The 22,467-nt window shown below is 25.9% G+C and overlaps 1 protein-coding gene and 1 long non-coding RNA gene across 2 annotated transcripts in view; one reads left to right on the forward strand and one right to left on the reverse strand.

Moving 5' to 3' along the window:
- LOC147807126 (uncharacterized) lies at positions 1 to 7,668 on the forward strand. The gene is made up of 2 exons (XR_015435504.1): positions 1 to 207; positions 6,753 to 7,668. It is a non-coding gene; the product is annotated as an uncharacterized LOC147807126 (long non-coding RNA).
- The window catches only part of LOC107445163 (myotubularin-related protein 10-A), a 22,859-nt gene continuing 6,817 nt past the window's right edge, over positions 6,426 to 22,467 (reverse strand). Inside the window, exons 6-13 of the mRNA XM_016059506.4 lie at positions 18,908 to 18,989; positions 17,655 to 17,784; positions 14,528 to 14,615; positions 13,218 to 13,306; positions 10,720 to 10,850; positions 9,914 to 10,060; positions 8,515 to 8,687; positions 6,426 to 7,563 (exon numbers count right to left, since the gene is read on the reverse strand). Of these exons, the coding sequence (XP_015914992.1) occupies positions 6,727 to 7,563; positions 8,515 to 8,687; positions 9,914 to 10,060; positions 10,720 to 10,850; positions 13,218 to 13,306; positions 14,528 to 14,615; positions 17,655 to 17,784; positions 18,908 to 18,989 (1,677 nt within the window). The 3' untranslated portion in view covers positions 6,426 to 6,726. The remainder of the gene's footprint in view (positions 7,564 to 8,514; positions 8,688 to 9,913; positions 10,061 to 10,719; positions 10,851 to 13,217; positions 13,307 to 14,527; positions 14,616 to 17,654; positions 17,785 to 18,907; positions 18,990 to 22,467) is intronic.

The following is a 22,467-nucleotide window of genomic DNA, read 5'->3' on the forward strand; positions in this document are numbered from 1 at the left end:
ACAGGAGCGACTACGACCGTGAAGATAATACATCTCTCACATTCAGCACTCAAAAAAACCCGGTGACCTTATATAATCCAGCTTTCCTTTCTTTCACAAGTACAGCAACTAGTGTTATCCATTCATCGAATTCTATCCCTATTAAAATTCTGGTGGGGGAGTATTGTGGCGTAACTACCACTGCGAAAATTTAACATCAGTTCACTGGTACATAAGCCATGCAATAAAAAAATTATAATTATAATAGATTTGCGCTTGAAGGTTTTCTTGAAGTTCTAAGATTTAAACTTTCTGCAAATATGATTCTTATAAGTTTTAAATCCTTATTATTCATTATCCACATTGCATCTTTTGCATATTTTCTTTTCATTTTATTTATCATAGTTAAAAGTATTGGGGGACATGATTTCATGGAAATGGTTTTTAAATATTAATTTGTTAACAATTTGATGACTGCATCACTCAAGATATGTAAGCATGATTTAATGCGTAAATAGCATAATACTGCTTCAGGTTAAGGCTCCTATACTATGACCTCTATTTCGATTAAATTAAAAGTGAAAAAAGGAAAGAAAGAAAAAAAAATGTTAAATTAATTATAGAATGAGAGGGCATTGCTAAATAATAAAGATATTTTAAATCAAGTATATTGACAAATTTAATTCCTATTTTATTTTTTGTGCAAAATTTGATGCACAATGCCTCGTTAAAAAATTACAATCTTATAATTGAGTATTTCGTTCTGTAAAAAGAAAGAAAAAAAAGAGAAAATAGCTATTTTTTTTAAAAAAAAAAAATAGCTATTATTATTTAGCATTGAAGTAAAAATGTGATTTTGTCGCAAATTTCCTAGACTCAAAATATCGTGATTTTTAACAGACACGCAGTTTTCAATTTTTATTGTTTTAAACAGAGAATAAGTAGCAAAAAGTTATTGCTTAAGAGTTGTATTGACATAAAAATTTTTTTTGAAGTGTCAACAAAATTCATAAATGATTGAACTTTTTTGAAACTACTAACAACTTTTCAGTTTAAAGAAAAAAAAATCGATATTAAATGTACAATTAATATATATATATTTTCTTTTAATTATTAAGAGAGTGTTAACGTATATGATGCTCACATAGAAGTTAAGCATTTTTTAGTATCTATAAGAAACCTCAGCAACCATTTTTTTTGATTATTTCAATTCTGTGTTTAAGAAGTCTAAAATGGACTTTTTAACTTTCTTTTTTATTTTTTAAATCAGCAATATTTTGGATTTTGAGGATAATCAAATGACTTCTTTGAAAAGTTAGTAAACATATAAGAAATTTCTATCATATTTGATTAACTAACGAATTGTACAGGAAAATTTTTTTTCTCCAATTTCATATAGTATTTGAATCTAAGATTTTAAATTTAACAAAAAATGCTAATTTATGACATGTAAAGCTGGCCAGATAGTTACTGACTGCCTTAAATGTAGATTATAAAAAAAGTTTTAAATAAATAAAACCAACGAAAAAAATACTAGGTATTTAAATAAGTTAAGACTAATGTAAAATAATAGTCACTTTCTCTATTTTTCTTTCTTTCTTTAATGCAGATTGGCTTTACTCAAATTTCCTTATTGTTTGGCCAATGTTCAAAGACACGAGGTTATGGAGCTTGGCGTTTCAAGACAAATTCGCAACATGGATCACCTGTATATTATTGAAAATGAAATCTCATTTATTGGGATGACTCTATATTATATTAGTTGCATGAACTATACATGTGATTTTTTATTTAATATTTCTACAATTTTCACGATTCATAAAAAACCCTGAGTTTACCATGTAAAAAATAGTTCTTTATTTTTCATACATTTTGTAAGTCACAGCAAACTATCATTGTTTATAAGTACATCTTACGAAGAGAGTAATAATATTAATTTAATTATCTTAGAAAATATGATGTGTCTTTATCTTAAGAAACTAATCAGTCCCATATTACTAAGATCCATTAACGTTTAAATATATTGTGCAGAAATATATTAAAAAAAAAACCCCACTCAAGGTCAAATCCTTTCTCAGTTTAGAATCAAGACTGTAAAGTTCTAATTCTTGGATATCTGGCCCGTACTTAAATAAAATTCTATTTCAATATCCAAACCTCACCTACATCATAAAATTACAATGTTAAGGCTTTTAATTCAAAGCTCAACATATGTATGTTTAAAATCTTACTATCCAGGAATATTTTTGGTTTGTTGAAGTAGTTGAGGAATTCGCTGAAGAAGTTGAATGTTGATCGACATATTTTATTCGGGAGAGATGTAGGCAAGCAGTTATTTAACAAAAATCATAAATTACTTATTAAAGCATCAAATTGTAATACATAAAAATTCTTTATTTTTGAATTACTTTATTATGCGGAGCTCCAAAGTAAAGAGTAATCTCAATTTTTTATATAAGTATACATTATCAAATTATAAATTTGGAAAATGGCTTGGATAATGTGGTTGCAGGGCTTAGCCCGACATGACACTCTCTGCCCACTCAGAAAATCAAAAATGTGAGTGTGACGAGTACATTATCATAGTTTTTGCCAAGGAAAGTTAAGGAATCAGTGTATTGGCTATTAATTGATTAAATTTAATGTCAAGGCTCTTTTTCTTAGTCTTACACATTCATATGTGTTGGTGAAAAAGAAAGTGTGAGAAATAATAAAGGACTTCAATGAAATCAAAACATTTGCAACCATATAATGGTTTTTGAATTTATGCTAATGTGTTAGGCAGAAGTAGAGGAGATATCTAAAAATGGATTTTATTCTGCACTCAATTTAAGGTTGTGGTATAAAAAGATTACGGTTCATATTAATGATTTTTATTTATTGAAAAAGTATTAAATAAGTATTAAATAAGATAATAATGCTAGAAAATATGTTATGCATATTTCAGCATGACATTTATTAACATACTTTTTCTTAGATTTTGTTTTCAAATTTTATATGCTCAAAATTAAAGAAATTTTAAAAAGATTTTCTTATTTATTTTATTTATTTCATATCTTTGGAAAGAATATTACAAACATGACATTGCATCATAGTAAATATAGAACTTTATTTAAGTATAAACTTTACAAAAATATTTTGATTTAAATAAATATTTTGAGACAACATAAGTTAATCATTTGCATAGATGTTATAACAATCAAAATAAAACAAACAGCTTTTCAAATGTTTAAATAAAAAAAAAAAATTTTCTTACTTTTCAGTAGTAAGTATTATAGCTAAAGTTTTTGCTTGAAAGATATTTAAATAATTTTCTGATGATATCAATATTTAAATTATTAGTATTACATTTTCAAACAATACTATAATACTTTGTATTTTAAAACAATTATAATAAAAAGGCAAACTTCACAAGACAACTAAAACCTAGTTTTCAACAAAACCATAATGCATATACTCTTGTAATAACATTTTATTTCTATGTTAATGTTTTATATGTAGTTTGCATTTAACTAAATATTGCCAAATTCGGAAGTATTTATATATAGATATAAATAAATAATAAATGTTAATTTAAGCTATTATTTTACAGCACATTTATTTTCTATTAGATTGGAAAAAATAGAATAAAGCCTTCATAAAATGATTTTAGAAAAAGCATACTGTTTCCAATTTATTTTGTAATTTAGTGAGCTCTTTCTGAAAAACAAACTTTTTATGGGGGGGGGGGGGACAACAAAAAACAAACTGCAAATAGCTAATACATTTTTCTATTTACAAATAGCTCACAAATTGCATTTCAAAATTTTTTATATTTGTATAATTTCAGCATGTAAAAAAATAATATGAGAGCCAAAATATATAATTGCTCAAGTTAAATAGGTATTAAAACTTAATAAAAAAAAGAATATTGCACTAAAATATAACTTATTTAGAGATAAAAAAATAACTTTGGTGTTGATGAATGATTCATATTTGAAGCAAATATAAATAACCTGACTATTTTTCTCAAACAAAAGTTAGTTCTCATGACCACACTTGACAAACAACTCTTCCAGGAAATTTTAAAACAAATACCAAAATTTAAAGTTCACGGAATTAAAAAAAAAAGAGCTAGTTTTAAAATAAATGATTACAACAATAAATCTATTTAGATAAAGACAAAACTACTCATATTTAATAACATAAATAAAACCATATCTTTAGTAATTATTTAAATATTATAACCTCATAAAAGTTATTTTCAAAACAAGGAACAAATACTCTTGGTTGAAAAGTATAGAGATAAAGAGATATTTTATATAAATCATTAAAATCCTAAAAAATTTATACAATCATTCTATATAACTAAATTATTTCACATAAATATAAGCATTTATCAACAAACAATGTAAAACACAAATTTATTTCATATAACTATTCACAAAATATTTATATATACCATACTTAGCAATAAATAACATTTATTTAGATATGAAAGCACCAAATCCATAATACACAACATAAGCACAAAAAATTTTTCTCACAGGAAAAGAACTAAAGAAATTTAAAAACTAAAGAAATTTTTTCTAATTTTTATAGAATTCATAGTCATGAAAGACATTTTATAAATAGATAACTGTTTGGAAATTTAATCAAAACAATGAGTAAAGCACAATTAACAAGTTTCAAACAATGATGACAATTAAAAATTTAACAGGAAATAGTCATCTGATAATACAGTTAGTCATAAGGAAATGGAATGAATACTAAGTACCAGAAATATTTGTAAGAAAGGAAGATGTAGAAGAAACTCAAAAAAATATTTAATCCAAACGTAATTTTCATATTTTTTGAAGTTTACTAAGTCAGTTAAATATTGAGAATAAATTCGAAAAATGATAAACATATAATTGAAGAGCACAGTTTTTTCAATTACACTTTGAATCACCAGAAAATAAAAAATTTATTAAAGATCATAATATATAAGAAAAAATGGTACAAGAGATACTACAGTTCGTTTTAATAGAAAACATAAAAAAAAAACAGAGTTATACTAATATTGTATGCCACAACAAACAAAGGAAGAGCATCATAAATATTAATAAATAATATTTCAGGAATGGCACATTTTACTAATTATTTCAAACATGCCAGCCAATTGACCTTTAGGCAGTGGGCTCTCAAATATTTTTTAACAATGCAATTATTTCACTAATTTAAATAGGAGCTATAATGACATGGTATTGTGAGCAATCTCACTCCTTCTAGTCTTTAACTACAATTGAGGGAGAATTTACTTTATCATTAATATTTATTTTTTACCTTTTTGTTTATCATTTAAATAAATGTTATGGGCATTTTATGAAACTAATTCTTATTTTTGACAACTTTTTATTGACAAAGAATAGGTAACAAAATTTCTTTTCAGCGGTAAAAAGTTATTTGAGAAAAAATAAAGAACAATTTCCATTATTATTATTATAGCTAATTACAAGAGCAATAGATGAGTTCAATATTTTCAGATAAGAAAACTTTTAAATGGGGGAAAACAATTTACTTTAGGATAGAGAGATCAAATTTTGTATTATTAAAAGTGTATAACAATGCACTTTGTACTTAAAAATTCCTGTGAGCAAAATACAAAATTTTTGGCCTTTATTTTAACTCTTGAAAATGAGTAAGCTCTATTAGAAATAGACACTGAAGTCACTAAACTAAAAATAATGTTCTTGTTAATCTCATGATGACGCATTTAGTGCATGTTTTAAGTTGTATACACAATATTAAAATGACTAAGTATTATAAATTCATTGTTTTATACTCATGTAAAATACATAAAGAATTAAGTGAAATATACAATTTAAATGCAAAATACTCTAATGTATTTTAAAAAAGAGAATTCGATTTAATTATAATAATGAACCTTAAATTATATTTTAAATAAATTCTTATAAACTGATTTTAAATTAATAAAAATTTACAGTTTAATAAAAGAAATCATAACCAAGAGTTAGCATAATTAAGATTTCTAAAACACTGTCTATTTGAGTTTTATTAAAATAAAATTCGCATATATTGAGAAAGCTTTGAGATTAGGGTTTGAAATTAAGAAAGTACTCAGTGAATATCACAATTAATGAAATCCATAAAATGACCTCTTTAAATTAATTAGCTTTAATAATCCTAATTAAGAAAATAGACTATTTCTATTACTCTTAATAAAGTGAACATTAGTGAGCAATTTTTCTAACTACAAAAAATATCTTATTTTTAACCTATACTTAAAGAGATAAAAAATTTCAGTAATCATTGTAATCTTAAAAAAAAAAAAAAACAAAAAAAAAAAAAAAAAAAAAAGAGCCAGCAAGAGTAATATATATACATATTAATCTATTTGTTAGGATTAAACACTCTTAGAGAACTGTTTATAGCTTAATTAATTAGTAAATTTGCATACTTTTAAATTGAACATGTAAGTGTTCTGTTCTTCATTATACTTTTTTTTGGTATTGAAATGCAAATAAAATATTTTCAGATTTCACAATTCTAAAACTTTTGTTAATGATCAACATTACGTAAAATATAAGTAGGTAAAATTATAGATGACAAATGGAAATTGAAAATAAGTTTCACTAGCAAAATTTTAGTAAAGTTAATTCCAGGCTGAAGAGAAAATTTCTCCCATATGATAATCTCCACAAAAAATGTTAATCATCATGAAATTAGCAAGAACTTTATATTTACTTTTGATACCACAGTATTTAATTAATCATCAAGCTCTTCAATTTCAGAATAACTAATTTGGAGACAAGATGTTGAAGGTGCAAAATGATAAGATGTCCAATCCCACGGTGCCACAGGTGCAAAAGGAAAGGCAGATGTAATCACAGAGGTGCCATCTTGAGTGTGACCGGGATCAATAACTTCAGCAGAGAGTGTGTAGTCATCAGACGCTGCTCTTCGGTGTCTAGACGGAACTTTTGGCTGCAATGCCTGATTACTCAAATTTTTTATTTTCTTTTCAACAACCTGAATCTCAGCATTAATTTTCAAATTATTTAGAAAGAGAACAGGAGGGCCTCCTCCAAGAATATGTGCCAGAGGAATCCATCTTAGATAACACTGGTGCCAAAATTTTAAAGATTTTATATAAGGATCTATCTTTAAAAGATTTTCTTCATCATCTTCCCAAACTAAAGGCTCAATTTCTAGCTTTTTAACCGTTAAGGGGCGGGACTGAGAATGTCCAGCATCTCTCAGACTACTAAATGATTTTGGCCGCTCTGTTTTATGCAATGTTTTGGTGGGGGATGCAGCGTACTTGTTTAAGATGTATAAAGGATTTGCAAAAAGTCTCAAATCATTTCTTGAAAACTGCCGTGACCATTTCCAAACACTTTGCAGCTGGAAGCTGTTGCTCTCACTGTGAGAAGATAGTGCTTCAAATCTATTTTTGTGACAATTGAATAAAAATGTATCAAAAACACTGACATGACAGCTGTCCCAAAGAGATGTCAGGTATGTTTCAGAAAACTCAAAAACAGTAGGGCATTGTTCTGTAAGTTGCCAGACACAATCAAGGAACAATAGGAATACAGGAGCCTAAAAAGTAAAAAATAGGAAATAATTAAAGATATAAAATGATATTAAATAATTCAATTAAAAAATGTACTCATTTTCATTGATGTCATAAAATTAACAACAAAAGGAAGCAAGAGTGGGAATTTTGTGGAGTAATAAAGGGAAATAGTATTCTATAAATAAAAAAATAAGAACATGTAAAGAACTACTTCTATTATACTAAGAGCTACACACATGAAGTATTAATAAAACAAAATATAAATTATCACGATAATTTATACACTATAAACAAATAATTTTTCTAAAATAATAATTTAAAAATTTATCAATTTGCACGTTTTTATGTAGGATATTGGAACAAACCATCAATTTTCTTTAACTGTATTTGTTAAAGTAGCAAAGGAATTAAAAAATAAATAAGTAATCATATTGAAAGTTGATTTCAATTTATGAGTTAATAATAGATTATTATTTATAAATTAATAGTAAAAATAATTAATTTGTTGATACCTTAATTTAGATAATAAATTTTTTTTAATAGCATTCAACAAATTAATCCTTGATCAGCCAAAACATTTATATATACATATATTTTAAATAAAGCTTTTTGTAACATGTGATGTTTGGCACAGATTCATATAAAAAGTTATGCAGTGTCAAATCCAGCAAGCATTAAAGCCATCACAGAAGTGAACTGATCCCTTTGGATGAATGTCTAGTCTAACAAAAATGCCAATCTGTTAAATATTTTATCACATAAAAAACTTTAGTGCAGTCCTTACTTGCTGAGCTATTGTAAACAGCTTTATGATTAAATTATTGGCTGCCATGAAGAAAAAATTGGCTTTTAAAAAGCATGAATAATTTGTATTTATTGTAAGGTTTTTTGCCGTATTCAGCACAGTTTCTTTTAAAAAGCATTTAGAGATCAGAAAGGGAATTATGAAATGCCCTGTATTATATTGCTCATACCTCTTCTGATTCAGAGCCACTAATTAAATGATGTCTTTCAGTGAATGCATGACCTAAAGCTACCCATTCTTTTTGAATTAATAGTTCAAAACCAGATCTACTTCGGTATATAGGATCTAACATCAATTGTACCAAGCTGGAAACTATACAATTCAGGTCTCTCCCTTCATGCTCTATAAAATTACAGAGAAAAAAACATTTCATAATTGAAATCTAAAATGAAAATTATATATACTTTAATGATAACAAAATGGATATTAACTGCTGTAAATAATAAAGTTATGATCACACATTGTAATTGGAATGTATAAATCTGGAAATAAAAGATTGTAATTGGTGCATTCTAGCAAAGAGCACTAATATATTGAGTTCATAAAGTTGTAAAAACAATAAGAAGTCTATCTGTATTGTTTAAATAAAGTAAATTTAGAAACTTGTTATTTTCAGTTATATAAGTTTTTAAAAACAAAGAAAAATATATGAGTATATGTATAGGAATTCCAAAAAGTAAGGAAAAGCACACATAATCTAGAAAAATCAGCAGCGTATTAAAAATTCGAAAAATGCACAGGTTTTATGTCTTCAAAAGATTTATTTAAAGGTTCTAAAATCCTTTTAGGGGTGGGACAAAAAGCAGCTCCAAAATTTTAAATGGAAACCTCTATTTTTGTTGCCAATTTTGATTATTTTGAAAAAAGTATCCCAATTTGAATTACAGATTTTTGTATTTTAGTCCACAGATGGTAATTGGTTAAATAAAACTAAACTAAACTAAACTCAGCGACGCGACAGCCCTAGAGGGCCAAGGCCTACTGTGCCCATCTCAGTTTTCTTGACCTTGGGCTCTGGGGTGCAGAAGCAGATGTTCCGGTCAGGTGGTCAGCCGAACACGGAACCCTCAGTGTTTAGTTCCCAAGCATGCTTGGTACTCATTTATCGACCTACTGAAGGGATGAAAGGCTGAGTTAACCTTGCCCAGCCAGAGGATCGACCAGGGACCTGTGGCACGACAGCGCAAAGCACTACCGCTCAGCCACCGGGTGTCAATTGGTTAAATAGATATAGGGTAAAAAATTGTTTAAATTACAGATATCTAAAAAAATAAATATCAGATGAAAAAAAATAAAAACAGGCGTGTTTAATATTTAGAGAAAAACTTAACCTTCACTCCCTGAAGTTGGGGCATTTGTTTACCAAGGCCCCCACTGCACAGCGGGGTTACGGGTAAGCTCTTCTCCTTGTGATTTTAAACAAGCGTCCCATGAGAGTTGAATAATAGAGGATTTTGCTATGTATATGCATATACATGGAGCGTTATTTTAATCAATCCAAAAGGGAGATGTGTAAAAATGCTTTAACATTATAAAATGCTAAATAGAAAATACTTGTAGAAACATACCAGAGAATATCACAGTAGTATTTTTTAATATACTTGTACATGCCTGTAGAGCAGTTTTTAAACAAAATGAAATATGATGAAGCCATTTAGTAGACTCCAACTTGCTAAAATAATTAGAATCAGTTTCCCAAAATTCTTGAGGTGATGCTGAAAAAATAAGTAAATATTTATTTTAAGTCAATACTCATGATCAAATATAAAAAATAAATGAAATTTTTTTAAGAGAAAACTAATTCTATTATTAATAAACTCAAAATGAATTTTAAAAAATTCGGTAAATTTTGGTACTTTTACTTCTTTTTTTCCCCCCTGTATTTTCAGACATTATTTAGCTTACATTATACATTATTTAGCTTTTTTTTTACTGAAAATAAACATTTATAACATTTATGATCATTTAAAACTTTAACTATAATTGACCTTTAAGATTTTTCTACTTCCTGTTTTTTAATGTCATTCTTTTTGTTAACTTGTTTATTTTTTTTCCATTTTAATGTTTAATACAACTTTAAATTCCAATTTAAAAGAATAGGTGAAATTCATTTGCAAGATCTTTCATCAGCAAGTATTTATTGCAGCAAGATTCTTTTGCAAATTTTTTCTTAATTTGATTGATCTAATTAAAGTATTTCTTTCTTTTATAAATGCAACTATTGATTGTTGAAAAAACTTAACTTAGGCAAATTCATCGTAAAATTTTCGTTAATTTTTCTTAAAATAATTTTTGTCATAAAAAGTAAAAATAATAAATTTATAAAAATTAAAAAATTTCTTGATTTAAGAAATTTAAAAATGAAGAAACTTACTAGGCATACATAACTCTTTTAATTTCAAAAAGCTATTTTGCACATCCTTGTAGCTAGGACCAGATTCTTCCAAGTTAAAAATGCGAACAGGGACTTGTCGGGGACTTGCTCTGCTAATAGCATCAACCATTCTGAAAAAGAAAAACAGAGTTAAGTTCGACAAAAGAGAAGGTTTTTACTCAAAAAAAAAACTGATTTTTCAATGATCAGTGCACAAAATAAAAAAAGGTGCACTCTGAATAACTGTCGATTTAATAATCAGATCTTCACATTCCAGGACTCAAACTTAATGGCTCAAGGGGGTGACCTCAATTAATTGCAACGTTATTTTAAATAACAAAATCATACACAAAAATGCACTTTCCCAGAATAAACATACAGTGGAGCATCGTTTATACGACGCCGAAGGGACCACCGAAAAACGTCGTATAAACGATAACGTCGTATAATCGATTTTTACTTCTAAAACTGAAACTAACTCTGTTTTCAGTTAATTTTAATGTTTAACGTGTTGATTTACATAAATTTCTAAATTAGACAAAGCAAAACAAACAAATAACCAAAGGAGAAAAATTGCAGTGAGCCATTTGAATGTATGTTACCTTCAATTATATTTTCTTGCTATTATTCTCTACAATGCTTTGAATAGCGAATTGAAGTTACTGCTTTCTATGATGCAATTTTAAATTTCTAATCACGGCCAAATCTAATGGCTGAAGCGCACTTGTGCAATTTGCAGGAAAAAAGAGAGCTTTTACATTTTCCAAAATAATTAGTATCGATGGATGCGCTGGACATTGGTCGATGAATAGCAAAATGTTTCATTTTTTCCTCTTCATAACATTGTCTAGTTTTTTCAGTCATCTAGTAAAAATTACGGTCGTCATCCAAGCATTCTTGTAGACACCCTTTTCTGTATCATTCATGTTGGCAAATTCCGCCCTTTTTTAAAATACACAAGAAAAAATAAAAAATTAAATAAAGAACAAAATCTAAAAATCGACGTATAACCGATTCTGTGCGTCGTATAAACGATATATTTTTACATTAAAATGAATGGGAATGATTTGGGACCACACTAAAACGTCGTATAAATGTAAACGTCGCATAAGTGATCGTCGCATAAACGATGCTCCACTGTACTTTTTTTATTGATAGATTCGGATTTCTGCCCCACAGTATAGGGGGCAGCCGCAATCTGGGAAATACGGTCCCATTAGTTAAGTCAGGAGAGGTTTGTTAAGAGGTAATGTTAAGTTTAATTTTTGAGCATTCACCATATCTCGAAAATTCTTGAAGCAAATTGAAAAAAATTTGCACACAATTATGAAATTCGTTTATCCAAAAATAATTCCATGCAAAGTATAACTTAGTATACATCTATTATTTTATCTAAACATCTATAATAGGAAAAAGTATACATCTATAATAGGAAAAAATCTGAATTGTAAGGCATATAGTTTTATAACTTACAATTCAGATTTTTAAATTATAATTTTAAATGGTTGCAAAATAGTATATATGAGGGAAAATGGGTCAAAAAGTTTCTAAGAAATCATATTTTGAAAAAGTTTTTTTTTTAAAAATTCATTTCTCAGTAACTATTTGATGGATTTTACTAGTTCAACACACAGTTCAAAAATTTGCTACAGCAAAACCTTTGTTACATGGAAGATAGATATTCTTACTGTTATTTCAGTAAATGTTCAAAATTTTTTTAGTTGATGCGATAAGTTCAGAAGTATATAGTCGTGTTTAAAACATAAATAATATATATTAGACATTTTTTAAAATCGTTAATTTTTATTGCTGGGATAAATAATGCTAGTGGTCTCAGAAACAGGCACAAATGAGAATGGATTGGGTGCACAGAATTTTTGACTTTCCTTCATAACAACCACTTCATTATATGGAGAATATTTTATATGTTCTTTAACATTTCAATAAAAAATTTCAAGAGAAATTTACTTCAGGGAGATTCTATTGTATTTAGTATAAATACTTTTAAATTTCTGTTTTTTAATTTAAATTTACGATGAATAATATAAAATCATTCTCTTATTGATTTAACTTTTTTTATGAAAATAATAAAAATAAATACCATCTTAGCATATTCAATTTTTTTTAAAAAAGGTAGTAACTTTTGTTTTTATTATAATTATAAGAAACAAAATTAACCAGTGGGCAATTGAAGAAATATTTGTTGATTGAAGATTCTGATGATGCATTTCATTATTCCATTACAAAGTGAGACAGGCAAGCAATTATATATTAAACATCCTAAACTGCTTTTATAGAGAAATCAAATATGATAAAGAATGAAAAACTTTTAATTGAACAATTTGCTTTGCCCACTTTTCAGTCAGAAACTTTCATACTCACAAAAATAAAATAAAAAGATTTTATCTGTTTAAAAAAAAAGACATTTTAAAGTACATCAAAGTAAATATAATAACCATAAATTAGGCTACAAACAAAAATAAATTTTTTAAACTTACACATCTTTTTGTCGACTATCTGTTATACTAGGATCTAAAGCTGCCATTCGTACAATAGATGCACCTGATGATAAGCCCCAACTCCATGTCTAAAAGTAAATGCAAAAAGATTTTAGGAAATAAAAACACGAAACAGTTTTAATTATCAAAAAATAACAAATAAATAATAATGTTAAATAGATAACTCAATTTAGACATTTTTAGAGTTGAGCATGATATTCTAAAGATAAAAAAAATACAATTATCTATTAAACTCCAAAGTTCAAGCAAAAAACTTCAAAATGAAGTTAGTAAAATACTGCAAAATACATAAAAGTATGCAACTTGTAAAGATATTGTAAACTTTATGTTAATTTCAAGTGAGATAGATATTGGAAGCAGGATCCATTTGTAAGGTATTGTTAAAAAATTTAGACGAAAATTCTGACACTAAAACTAAAAGATTGACTTCCATTATGAGCATATTTTCTTTAAGTTTAGGCAGTTGTATAACAGCTTTAATGAAAAAGTAGAAACTTGAAAATATAATTTTTCTAGACTTTTGTGGATAATTTTGTTTGCAATTACACTATACTTAAAGAAAAATACTTAAACATACTCAATTGGAATAGTTTTAGAAAGGTTATTAGATATGATACAAAAATATAATTAAAAGAGAATTAAGAACTCTTGGAACAATATGATTCATGTGATTATTGACGCAATTTGTTGAAGAAGTTGGTCTGGATGATTTTTTAATTTTTTTTTATCTTCTCTCAATGTTATCTATTAAATTTTATTGATTTTAATTATAATTTAAAAATTTATGATTTATAACTAAATGCAAAAAAAATTACATTATAACTTATTTTTAAAACTAAAATTGTTCATTACTTAATGCCAAAAGTCTTTATAGCCCTGAACAAGAAAATTTTTTTACTAATTCTAAAATTTTTCCTTCTTAATTTTACTACACACTTTAGATAGATCAGATTTGGTTTTCAAAACAAATTATCATCTTAATGTTTTAAGACATTAAGAAAAAAAAATTTCATTGATGACAAGAAAAATAAATTAAAGTGCCACAGAACAAGCTGTGAAAGATGTGATAGGTAACATAAAAATGTCTTATACTACAAAGAAGCATTTACAATGAAATTATGTGTGGTCGTAGTGATGACTTATGCAACTGTAAATTGCTGAGATTCTAAAAACTGTCAGAGTTCAGAATAAACTTTCTTGTTTCAAGCATGAGTATCCACACTGTATACTACGTACAAAATTTCAAAAGTCATATACAAAATGACAAAATTAAATACTGACATACTTACAGGAACTCTGTGACCATTAAAATGAGGAGCTGTTTTGTTAAGATTCATGTCTAATAAGATGGAAGGAACCACAAATGATTCTGGAAGACTAAAATTAAAAAAAAAAAAAAAAAAAATAGATATTTAATAATCAATTAATTTAATACAGAAAAATTATGATCAATTATTCTCTTACAATTATTATTTTATCAAATTCATCAATTTTTTTTTGATCAATTATTATCTACAAAAAAACAAGCACCTTTTAAGTCTTCAGAAAAAAAAAATCGTAATTAAGTTATGTATACTAATACATTAACATTAAGAAAACGCAAAATAATTTTAATAGATTTTACATGATCATAATAAAATAACTAGTTTCTGACAAACAACTCTTTCTTGATTATATTAGCCACCTTAAAAACAATTTATACACAATTTTAAATATAATATATTGAGTGTTTCATTCTATCTTCCAAATTAATAATCACTTTATTTAATTATGTGAAAAAAATTTAATTCCAAATTAAAATTAATTTAATTATTAGTTAAAAGTGTTATTGAGTGTATTTTCTTGATTTAAATAAAAGTTATTTATAAAAGCATATTCACAAAACATTAACAAGATCAATATTATTGATTATAAAGAATTCTAAATATATGTAGAGAATTAAACAAATTAAGACAACTTTAATAAATTCATATTACAAATGTAAATTAGAGAATGGCCCTAAATTTTTTAAAAAAATTTGTTACTTGGTTCAGAATTTCTTTAAAGAAATAATTACATTTTTTTCAATAATTTTGAAATGTAAATACAATGAGTATTAAAGATAAACATTTTTTTCAGAAGTAAATTATTATATGATCCCTACACTAATAATGAAACAAAGTCACAAACTTGACTATCTCAACAAATTGGAGATAATTGAAATTTTTATTTTAGTTGCTTTTAAATAAAATCATTAAGAGAGCAATTGAAATTTTTTTGCAAAGACAAAGCTGAATAGCATAAGATTTCTTGTTGCATTCAAAATATTAAATGTGCGTCACTTCACACTCTTTTAAAATCTTGCCTCCACATATTCAGTTTTTTCATAAAACAAATTAAGGGCACTGAAAATTTCAAAAGTAATAATACAATAAAGTAAAACAAAAGTAATACAGTGCAATAAAAGTTTTAAAAAATTATGCAATTAGTAGATTGGAAAAATCTTAAGTTTAAAACTCTCTTTTAATCCTTATTTTCAATTAGTAATTAAATGAATAAAAGGGAGATGGAAATTTTGAAATGATGAACTTTGTGATTCTTGACTGCTCCAGGGAAGCTCTGAATTCGATTTCTACAACGTTAGCCAGTGTCGACAAAAATGCATTACAAATGGGTTTAATAAAGCATGCTTCTCTGTATCCAACGTGAATTGGCCCTTAAAATTGCGTGGCTGAAGATTTTGTATAGGAAAAATCCAGTAGATTTTACGAAATAATATAAATTATATGATAAATCTTGCATAATGTACTAAATATTTTACACATAGAGAATTTTAGGGATTTTTATAGTCATTAAAAGAGGGTTCTCAATAAAAATAAACAGAATATTTTAGAACAAAAAAGTTTCAGACTGATTTCTACAAATGAGGTTCGCTTCATTATTATGTATTATCATAAAATTTATTATGCACTTCATTATATTACTATTTACTTCATTATGTATTATCATGAAATTTATATTATTTATATATTCAAGCAAGGAAGCAACAATAATCTGTACAAAATATTATTTCAATAGGTTTTTTAGGAAATTTCCTCAATTTTAGGAAATTTTCTAAAATGTAAAAAAACCAGGAGAATTTTAAATAACCCAATAGACCAGGAGAAACTGGCAAAATCCAGTAGTCTACTGGAAAATCCAGTATAGTTGGCAGCTATGTCTCCAGAAGTCGATTATGTGCATATTGACTATAACACACACCATTACTTTTCTATTACTTCAGTATCTGATTTAATGCCTGCTTCTGATGATAGTCACGAAAACAATGAAGATGAGTAATATTGAAATTATTAAATATAATATTGAAGAATTTACCCACAATCGATCAAGAATTATAAAGCATCAAAATTCTGAAACAATATTTATTTGCTAATACCAAACAGCCAATATCAACAATATTTATTTGCTTTTATAAACAAAACAGCAAATTTGCAAACATTAGTAAGCATTGTTTAGGATATTGCTGAAATAATAACTAAAAACGAAAAACAAGCAAATATTACAAGTTTTTTTTTACTGGTTCAATGTATTGCTATATGTAAATTTTAAAAAAAAAAAAACTTTTATTTTTTTTACCCGTAATTTACGTTTCCCTCGCTTTGTGCGTATTTTAACGCCAGTCCAGAAGAAAACATGAAATCGGGGTTCCACTGTAAATATATATAATCTTTAGAGCATTAATTATACTGCTTGACAGTCAATGACTTTATTTATAAGCTTAAAATATTGAATTCAAGCTTGGGGTTAGTTGCGCTAACTGCTACTTAGGCATTGACAATACTTGATAAACAACAGGAAATCACCACTGCTTGGATAAAAAACTATTGATGAATCTAAATACCAAATTTGGTACTAATATGGTTGAAATATCCTCTTTAATGATAATATAATAACATGTAGCATAGTGAGTAAGCTAATAAGACAGGTAAGTAATTTTGGGGAATACAATCTTCTACAATGTTTTTCAAATTTGGAATATTATCTGGAGTTTAATTATTACAACAATCAAATTGGATTTAAACTTTTTTTTTTAAAATTCTTAATTTGCGATTGCTTAAATTTATGAGGATGATATTTATCCCTGGTGGTAAACAAGAAAATTAAAAGCGTTTCTATCTAATTACGTTCGATTAAACTTTTATTCTGTTTTCAACCCTTATAACTTCTATTAACTCTTCAGATTTGGATCTTTCCAAGTTCACCGACTTTTAGAAAAACACTGAATACAATTTCAAAGAATTTCTATAGCTTTAAAATGCTATTACACACTGAAACAAGCCTGAACTATTTCAAAAATCTAAATTAATTTTCAATTAAATTTCTGAAATTAATTTGATAAGCTAGAAGAAAACTGAAGTAAGATGGGAAATATTTTACCTTTCACATAACAAGAATTTTTCATTTGCTAAGGTGACTCTCCAACCAGGACAATTACATCTTTCAAGTTCTGATTCCCAATCACACACTCGTGTAAAAAGTAATGAATGGCTATCTATTTCATCAGATACTAAAATAAACAAATGAATAAATACAGTTTTATTAAAAACTAAAAAAAATACTTCATTAAAATGGATATTTCTGAAAGGAAATAGCAAAAAATAAAATAAAATTATATGCATTTAATATCTACTTATAGGTAAGACCTTTTGTTCTTACCTATTAAAGAAAAATCCAAAGTGAAATCTAATAATTCATATTTTCATCATTAGATTTTTAATTATTATAAAAAAGAATAAAAAACATTTGATATATAGCAGAATAAAGACAAAAAGAAAAAAACAAAGAAAATTATGAAAATCAATAAGTTATATTTACTGTAATTACTGCATACAGAGCTCATTCTAGGCAGAAAAAAAGGCAGGGTGCAAAAGTTTAAAAAAAAGGGTATTATTATTCTAAAAAGGCAATAATTTCCTTCTATGGGCTTTACACGTTCTATTAAAAAACATTGTCAATTTTTTTTTTTTAACTTTACTAAAAGTAGCAAAGCAATCATATTAATTACTAATTTTTATTAATAAATTAACATATATATATCGAGTTTATGAGCTAATTAGCTTAGTTATTTATTTAAAATGCATGCATATATTAATAAAATAATAAATGTATGTTATTAAGTGTCTGTAGTTATGATTTAATAATAAAAATGATTAATAATAATTAATAATAATTATGATTTAATGATAGTGAAGTAACTGCAAACTTTCAAAGACAAGTGCAACAGGGGGTGCAATGGCTATTTTTCCTTTCTCATATAAATCAATGTATTGAGAGCAATGACAAACTAAATAAAAAGAGTTGAGAATAACAAAAGTTTAAGGAATCCATTGTAGAGTTTGGGAAAAAAACAAAGAAGGGTTGAGGAAAGAAAGGGCAAAAAGTGTATGGAGTCTATTACATCAGGGCACTAATTTACTTCAGGGGCAACAGGGTGGATTCTTTTGACAAAAAAGGCAGCAGGGTGCTGCGCCCTGTTTACCCTGCCTAAAATGTGCTGCATATAAGTTGCAAGTATATAGAACTCATAAAATAAGTTAAAAAATATAGACAAAACATGCAAAATAATGAAGTTAAATGAAAAGAGAAACATTCATAATTTTTGATAAAAATTTCCCCCCCTTCATTCTTACCTTTAGAACTATCTTTGTAATCAAACGCGAATAGCAGATTTATTCTGGGAGGAAATGCATGGTGTAGAATTGTACTTATCACCTAGAGGTAATAATAAGATAAAATAAATGAATAAAAAAATTCTGTGTTGTTGATTAAATCTTACTGTAAAGTGCAAAAAAATAAAAATGAAATAAGTTTCATATTTATTGTACAATAAGATAGAATGTTTGTAATAATGCAGGCAAAGAATGTAAAGAATATGTATCGACTCAAGCTTTTTTTAGAGAATCATTCACAAGTATATCCAAAAAAGCAGCAAAAAAAAAAAAAAAAAAAAAAAATTGGAATTAATTTGGAAATTCTACAAATAATGTGCAATAGACAAATATTTTTGTAGAAACACTATAAAAATTGCCAAAAAAAAAAAAAAAAAAAAAAAAAAAAAAAAAAAAATTGTAGACATTTTTCATGTACAGTTTAAGAGTACATACAATGCAGGGTTCGTTGATTTAAATCAGCTTGATTTAAATCACGATTTAAATCTTGATTTAAATCAAGTGATTTTTTTAAAAAAATCATTGATTTAAATCAACTGATTTTTTGAAACATATATATATTGATTTTAAAAGTTAAAAAACAGTGTTTTAAATTATTGATTCTCTTATTATTTTCTTTTCTTAGTCTTAAATTTTTTTTTAAATAGCTGCATTAATTAATTTTAGTTAATGAAATTACTTTCTTTCTTGGGTGTGTGTTAAATTCCAACACACTTAAAATTACATTTTTAAAAATCTTTTTATTCTTGAGATTGAAAGTACAGATTAAAGTAAACATTTAATGCTGTCTTAATATAGACTTGCAAAGCTGTAGAAAGTAAATATTAAACATGAATTTTTTAAAAAAAAAATTCAAATAATGTTAATTAAAATTCTACCTTTTCATTGAAAAAGCATGGAATTAAAATCTACATTATATTTTATTGGTGGAAAATGTATATTTCGAAAGCTTGCGGTTATGTTAAAAAGCAATTACCCTAATATACCAAAAAGAGAAGAAAAAAAAAGGCTGATGAATTCAGATATTTTTTTTCCTGTTATAGTGTTATTCTTCCCTTTCGAATTCTTTCAAAGTCTATTTGAAGCAGTAGGGTTATTAACTGGTATTTTTTTTTTCTTCACATTTACAGTATCTTTGACATTATCAGATTTTCTATAAAGAAATTTTGTGAGAAAAACAATTTCCAATGAGTACACAGATTTGTTTTAAATATTTTTTTAGCTTATCTATTTTGATGTAGGATTAAAAATGAATATTTTAAAATAAAAATATTGATTAAATATTTATTTATTTTTTGATGAATGACTACATTTATAAACACAATCTGTTACATTTATTTTGTCATTTTAAAAATCAAGAGGAAAAAAAATCATAATTTTAAATTAAAATTATGGTTTGCTAATTGAAACTTTGTTTTAATAGTTAAAATACAGGGATCTGTCCAAGCCCAATTTACTACCGTTTAGCGGTACCTTCACAAATTCAACTCTAGGAAAAACAGTAGAATAATTTAATAAAATACTTTTTCTACAAATTTCATTTTTGTGTCTCATAAGAAACTATAAATCCATATTTATGTGTTGATTTTTTAATATAATTCTTAATTTTCACAAAATAGGTACCTCTCAGAAAAACCTAGACAGAAAGTTTGAAGTATCCTTTAAATTCTCTATTTCATCTAGTCTTTAAATTTCCCTTTTGCATTTGTTTCAAAATGGTTGCTATGCATTCAAAGCTATGTATTATAATGAAAATTATTTTAGTAAGTTAGAGCTTCTAAAATATTGTTATAATATAGTTTTAATATTTATTTAATTTGATTAAACAGTTAAAGTTTTTTTTTATTTAAATTAAAGTTTTTACAGTGTTTTTGAATAAAAATCAAAAAAATCTGATTTAAATCAAAAAAATCCGATTTAAATCAAAAAAATCTGATTCTTTTGATTTTTTTTAAAAAAATCAAAAAAATCACGAACCCTGATACAATGTAAAGAATATTTAATATTTTCCAAAATTTTGCAAGGGGAATTTTTTAAAGGAAATCCAAAATGCAAAAGTAATGTTTAGAGACCAGCATAAATTTATTCTGCAAATTTTAAATATATTTGACAGCACTTTTACGTAAAATTCATAAAAATAATTGACTAAGTAATTATGAAAATAACGCTTTTATGTCATTTATGCACAAATACAAGTCTTTTTTTTTCTTCAAATAATTAGAATTTGAAATGATTTTAATCAATTAATATGAACTGTTCATAATTTTATCATACACTAGAATTTGTAACAAATATGTGGAGGAAATTCGCTAATTAAACCGAAGTCGGACAAAATTATCAATAATTTATTTATCAATAATATTATTTCAAGCTATAATGCATAAAAATTAATCAAAAATTGATAACTCTGTAGTATTTTACAGTTGCATTTTGAATTACTTTTGAGTCTTTCTGTGATTGAACTTTGGCAAATGTCTGAATGTACAACATGTTTGATGTACACAGGTAGCATGAAATAGTGTCATTTATTGATTCCAGATAAGACATAGGATGTGGATGGCAATAAATTATTTTTTCACAGTCAAATTCTGCATATTTTAAACATTTAGTTATTAATGGAAAGATACATAATCAATAGTAGGTTGTGGCGTAACTACCACTACAAATATTAAATACCAAATCACTAATATATAAGACATGTTAACTTGATTCTATCAAGTGTTACCTTTTGATAGATGAAGGTTGACATAGTCGAAAGATTAAAATCCCCTCAAGGTATAGAATAATTCATTAAGAATAATTTAAAATTCTTTTCATTTTTTAATTGCAGAGGAAAAAATATTTTAAAATTATTTTAAATATTTTTTTATTAAATAAATAAATCTTGAATTTTTAAAAATATACTGCTAATTATTGCTTTTAAATTAAAATTTTTTTTCAAGATTTAGCAGCTTCATAATAATTTTATTTATTAAAATATTTCAAATACTTTCAAAACATATTTTAAAATGCTCCTCTGCATGTATTTTGCCCAGTTTATAAATAGGAAAGTAAATTTAAAACCATGACAATTACATATTCTTAAAATTTTTCACGCAGAATCAAAAGTTGCATGCTAATTGTAATTTTCAGGGGTGATTGTGAGCCCAAGTCAAAATTCCGGAAAATTCATTGAGTTAAAAAGTTAAAAAAGAAAAAAAAGAACTGTTTAATTGAAAAATTAGAAAAAAATTTAAACAAGGTTTTTTTTCCTTTTTCTCAATATTTCTTAGTTCACTTAAAAATATTTAAAATTTTACACATACCTATACCATTTACACATACCTGGAGAAGTAATTAAAATTTACAAATATGTCTTTCTTTCTTGAGTTTATGATTATAACAACTATTTACTGATAAAAAATTAAAATTAATCATGAATATGAGCTTATAAAGTATCGCTCTGGCTGTCCCTTACAAACAAACAAAATAAACTGTGTTTTTAAGTTCCACCTTTGAAAATTTGATTTCCGGAAACTTCT

Source organism: Parasteatoda tepidariorum, chromosome 7 (assembly GCF_982258835.1).
Source record: "Parasteatoda tepidariorum strain Cologne lab strain chromosome 7, Ptep-v5.0, whole genome shotgun sequence".
Classification (NCBI taxonomy): Eukaryota; Metazoa; Arthropoda; class Arachnida; order Araneae; family Theridiidae; genus Parasteatoda; species Parasteatoda tepidariorum.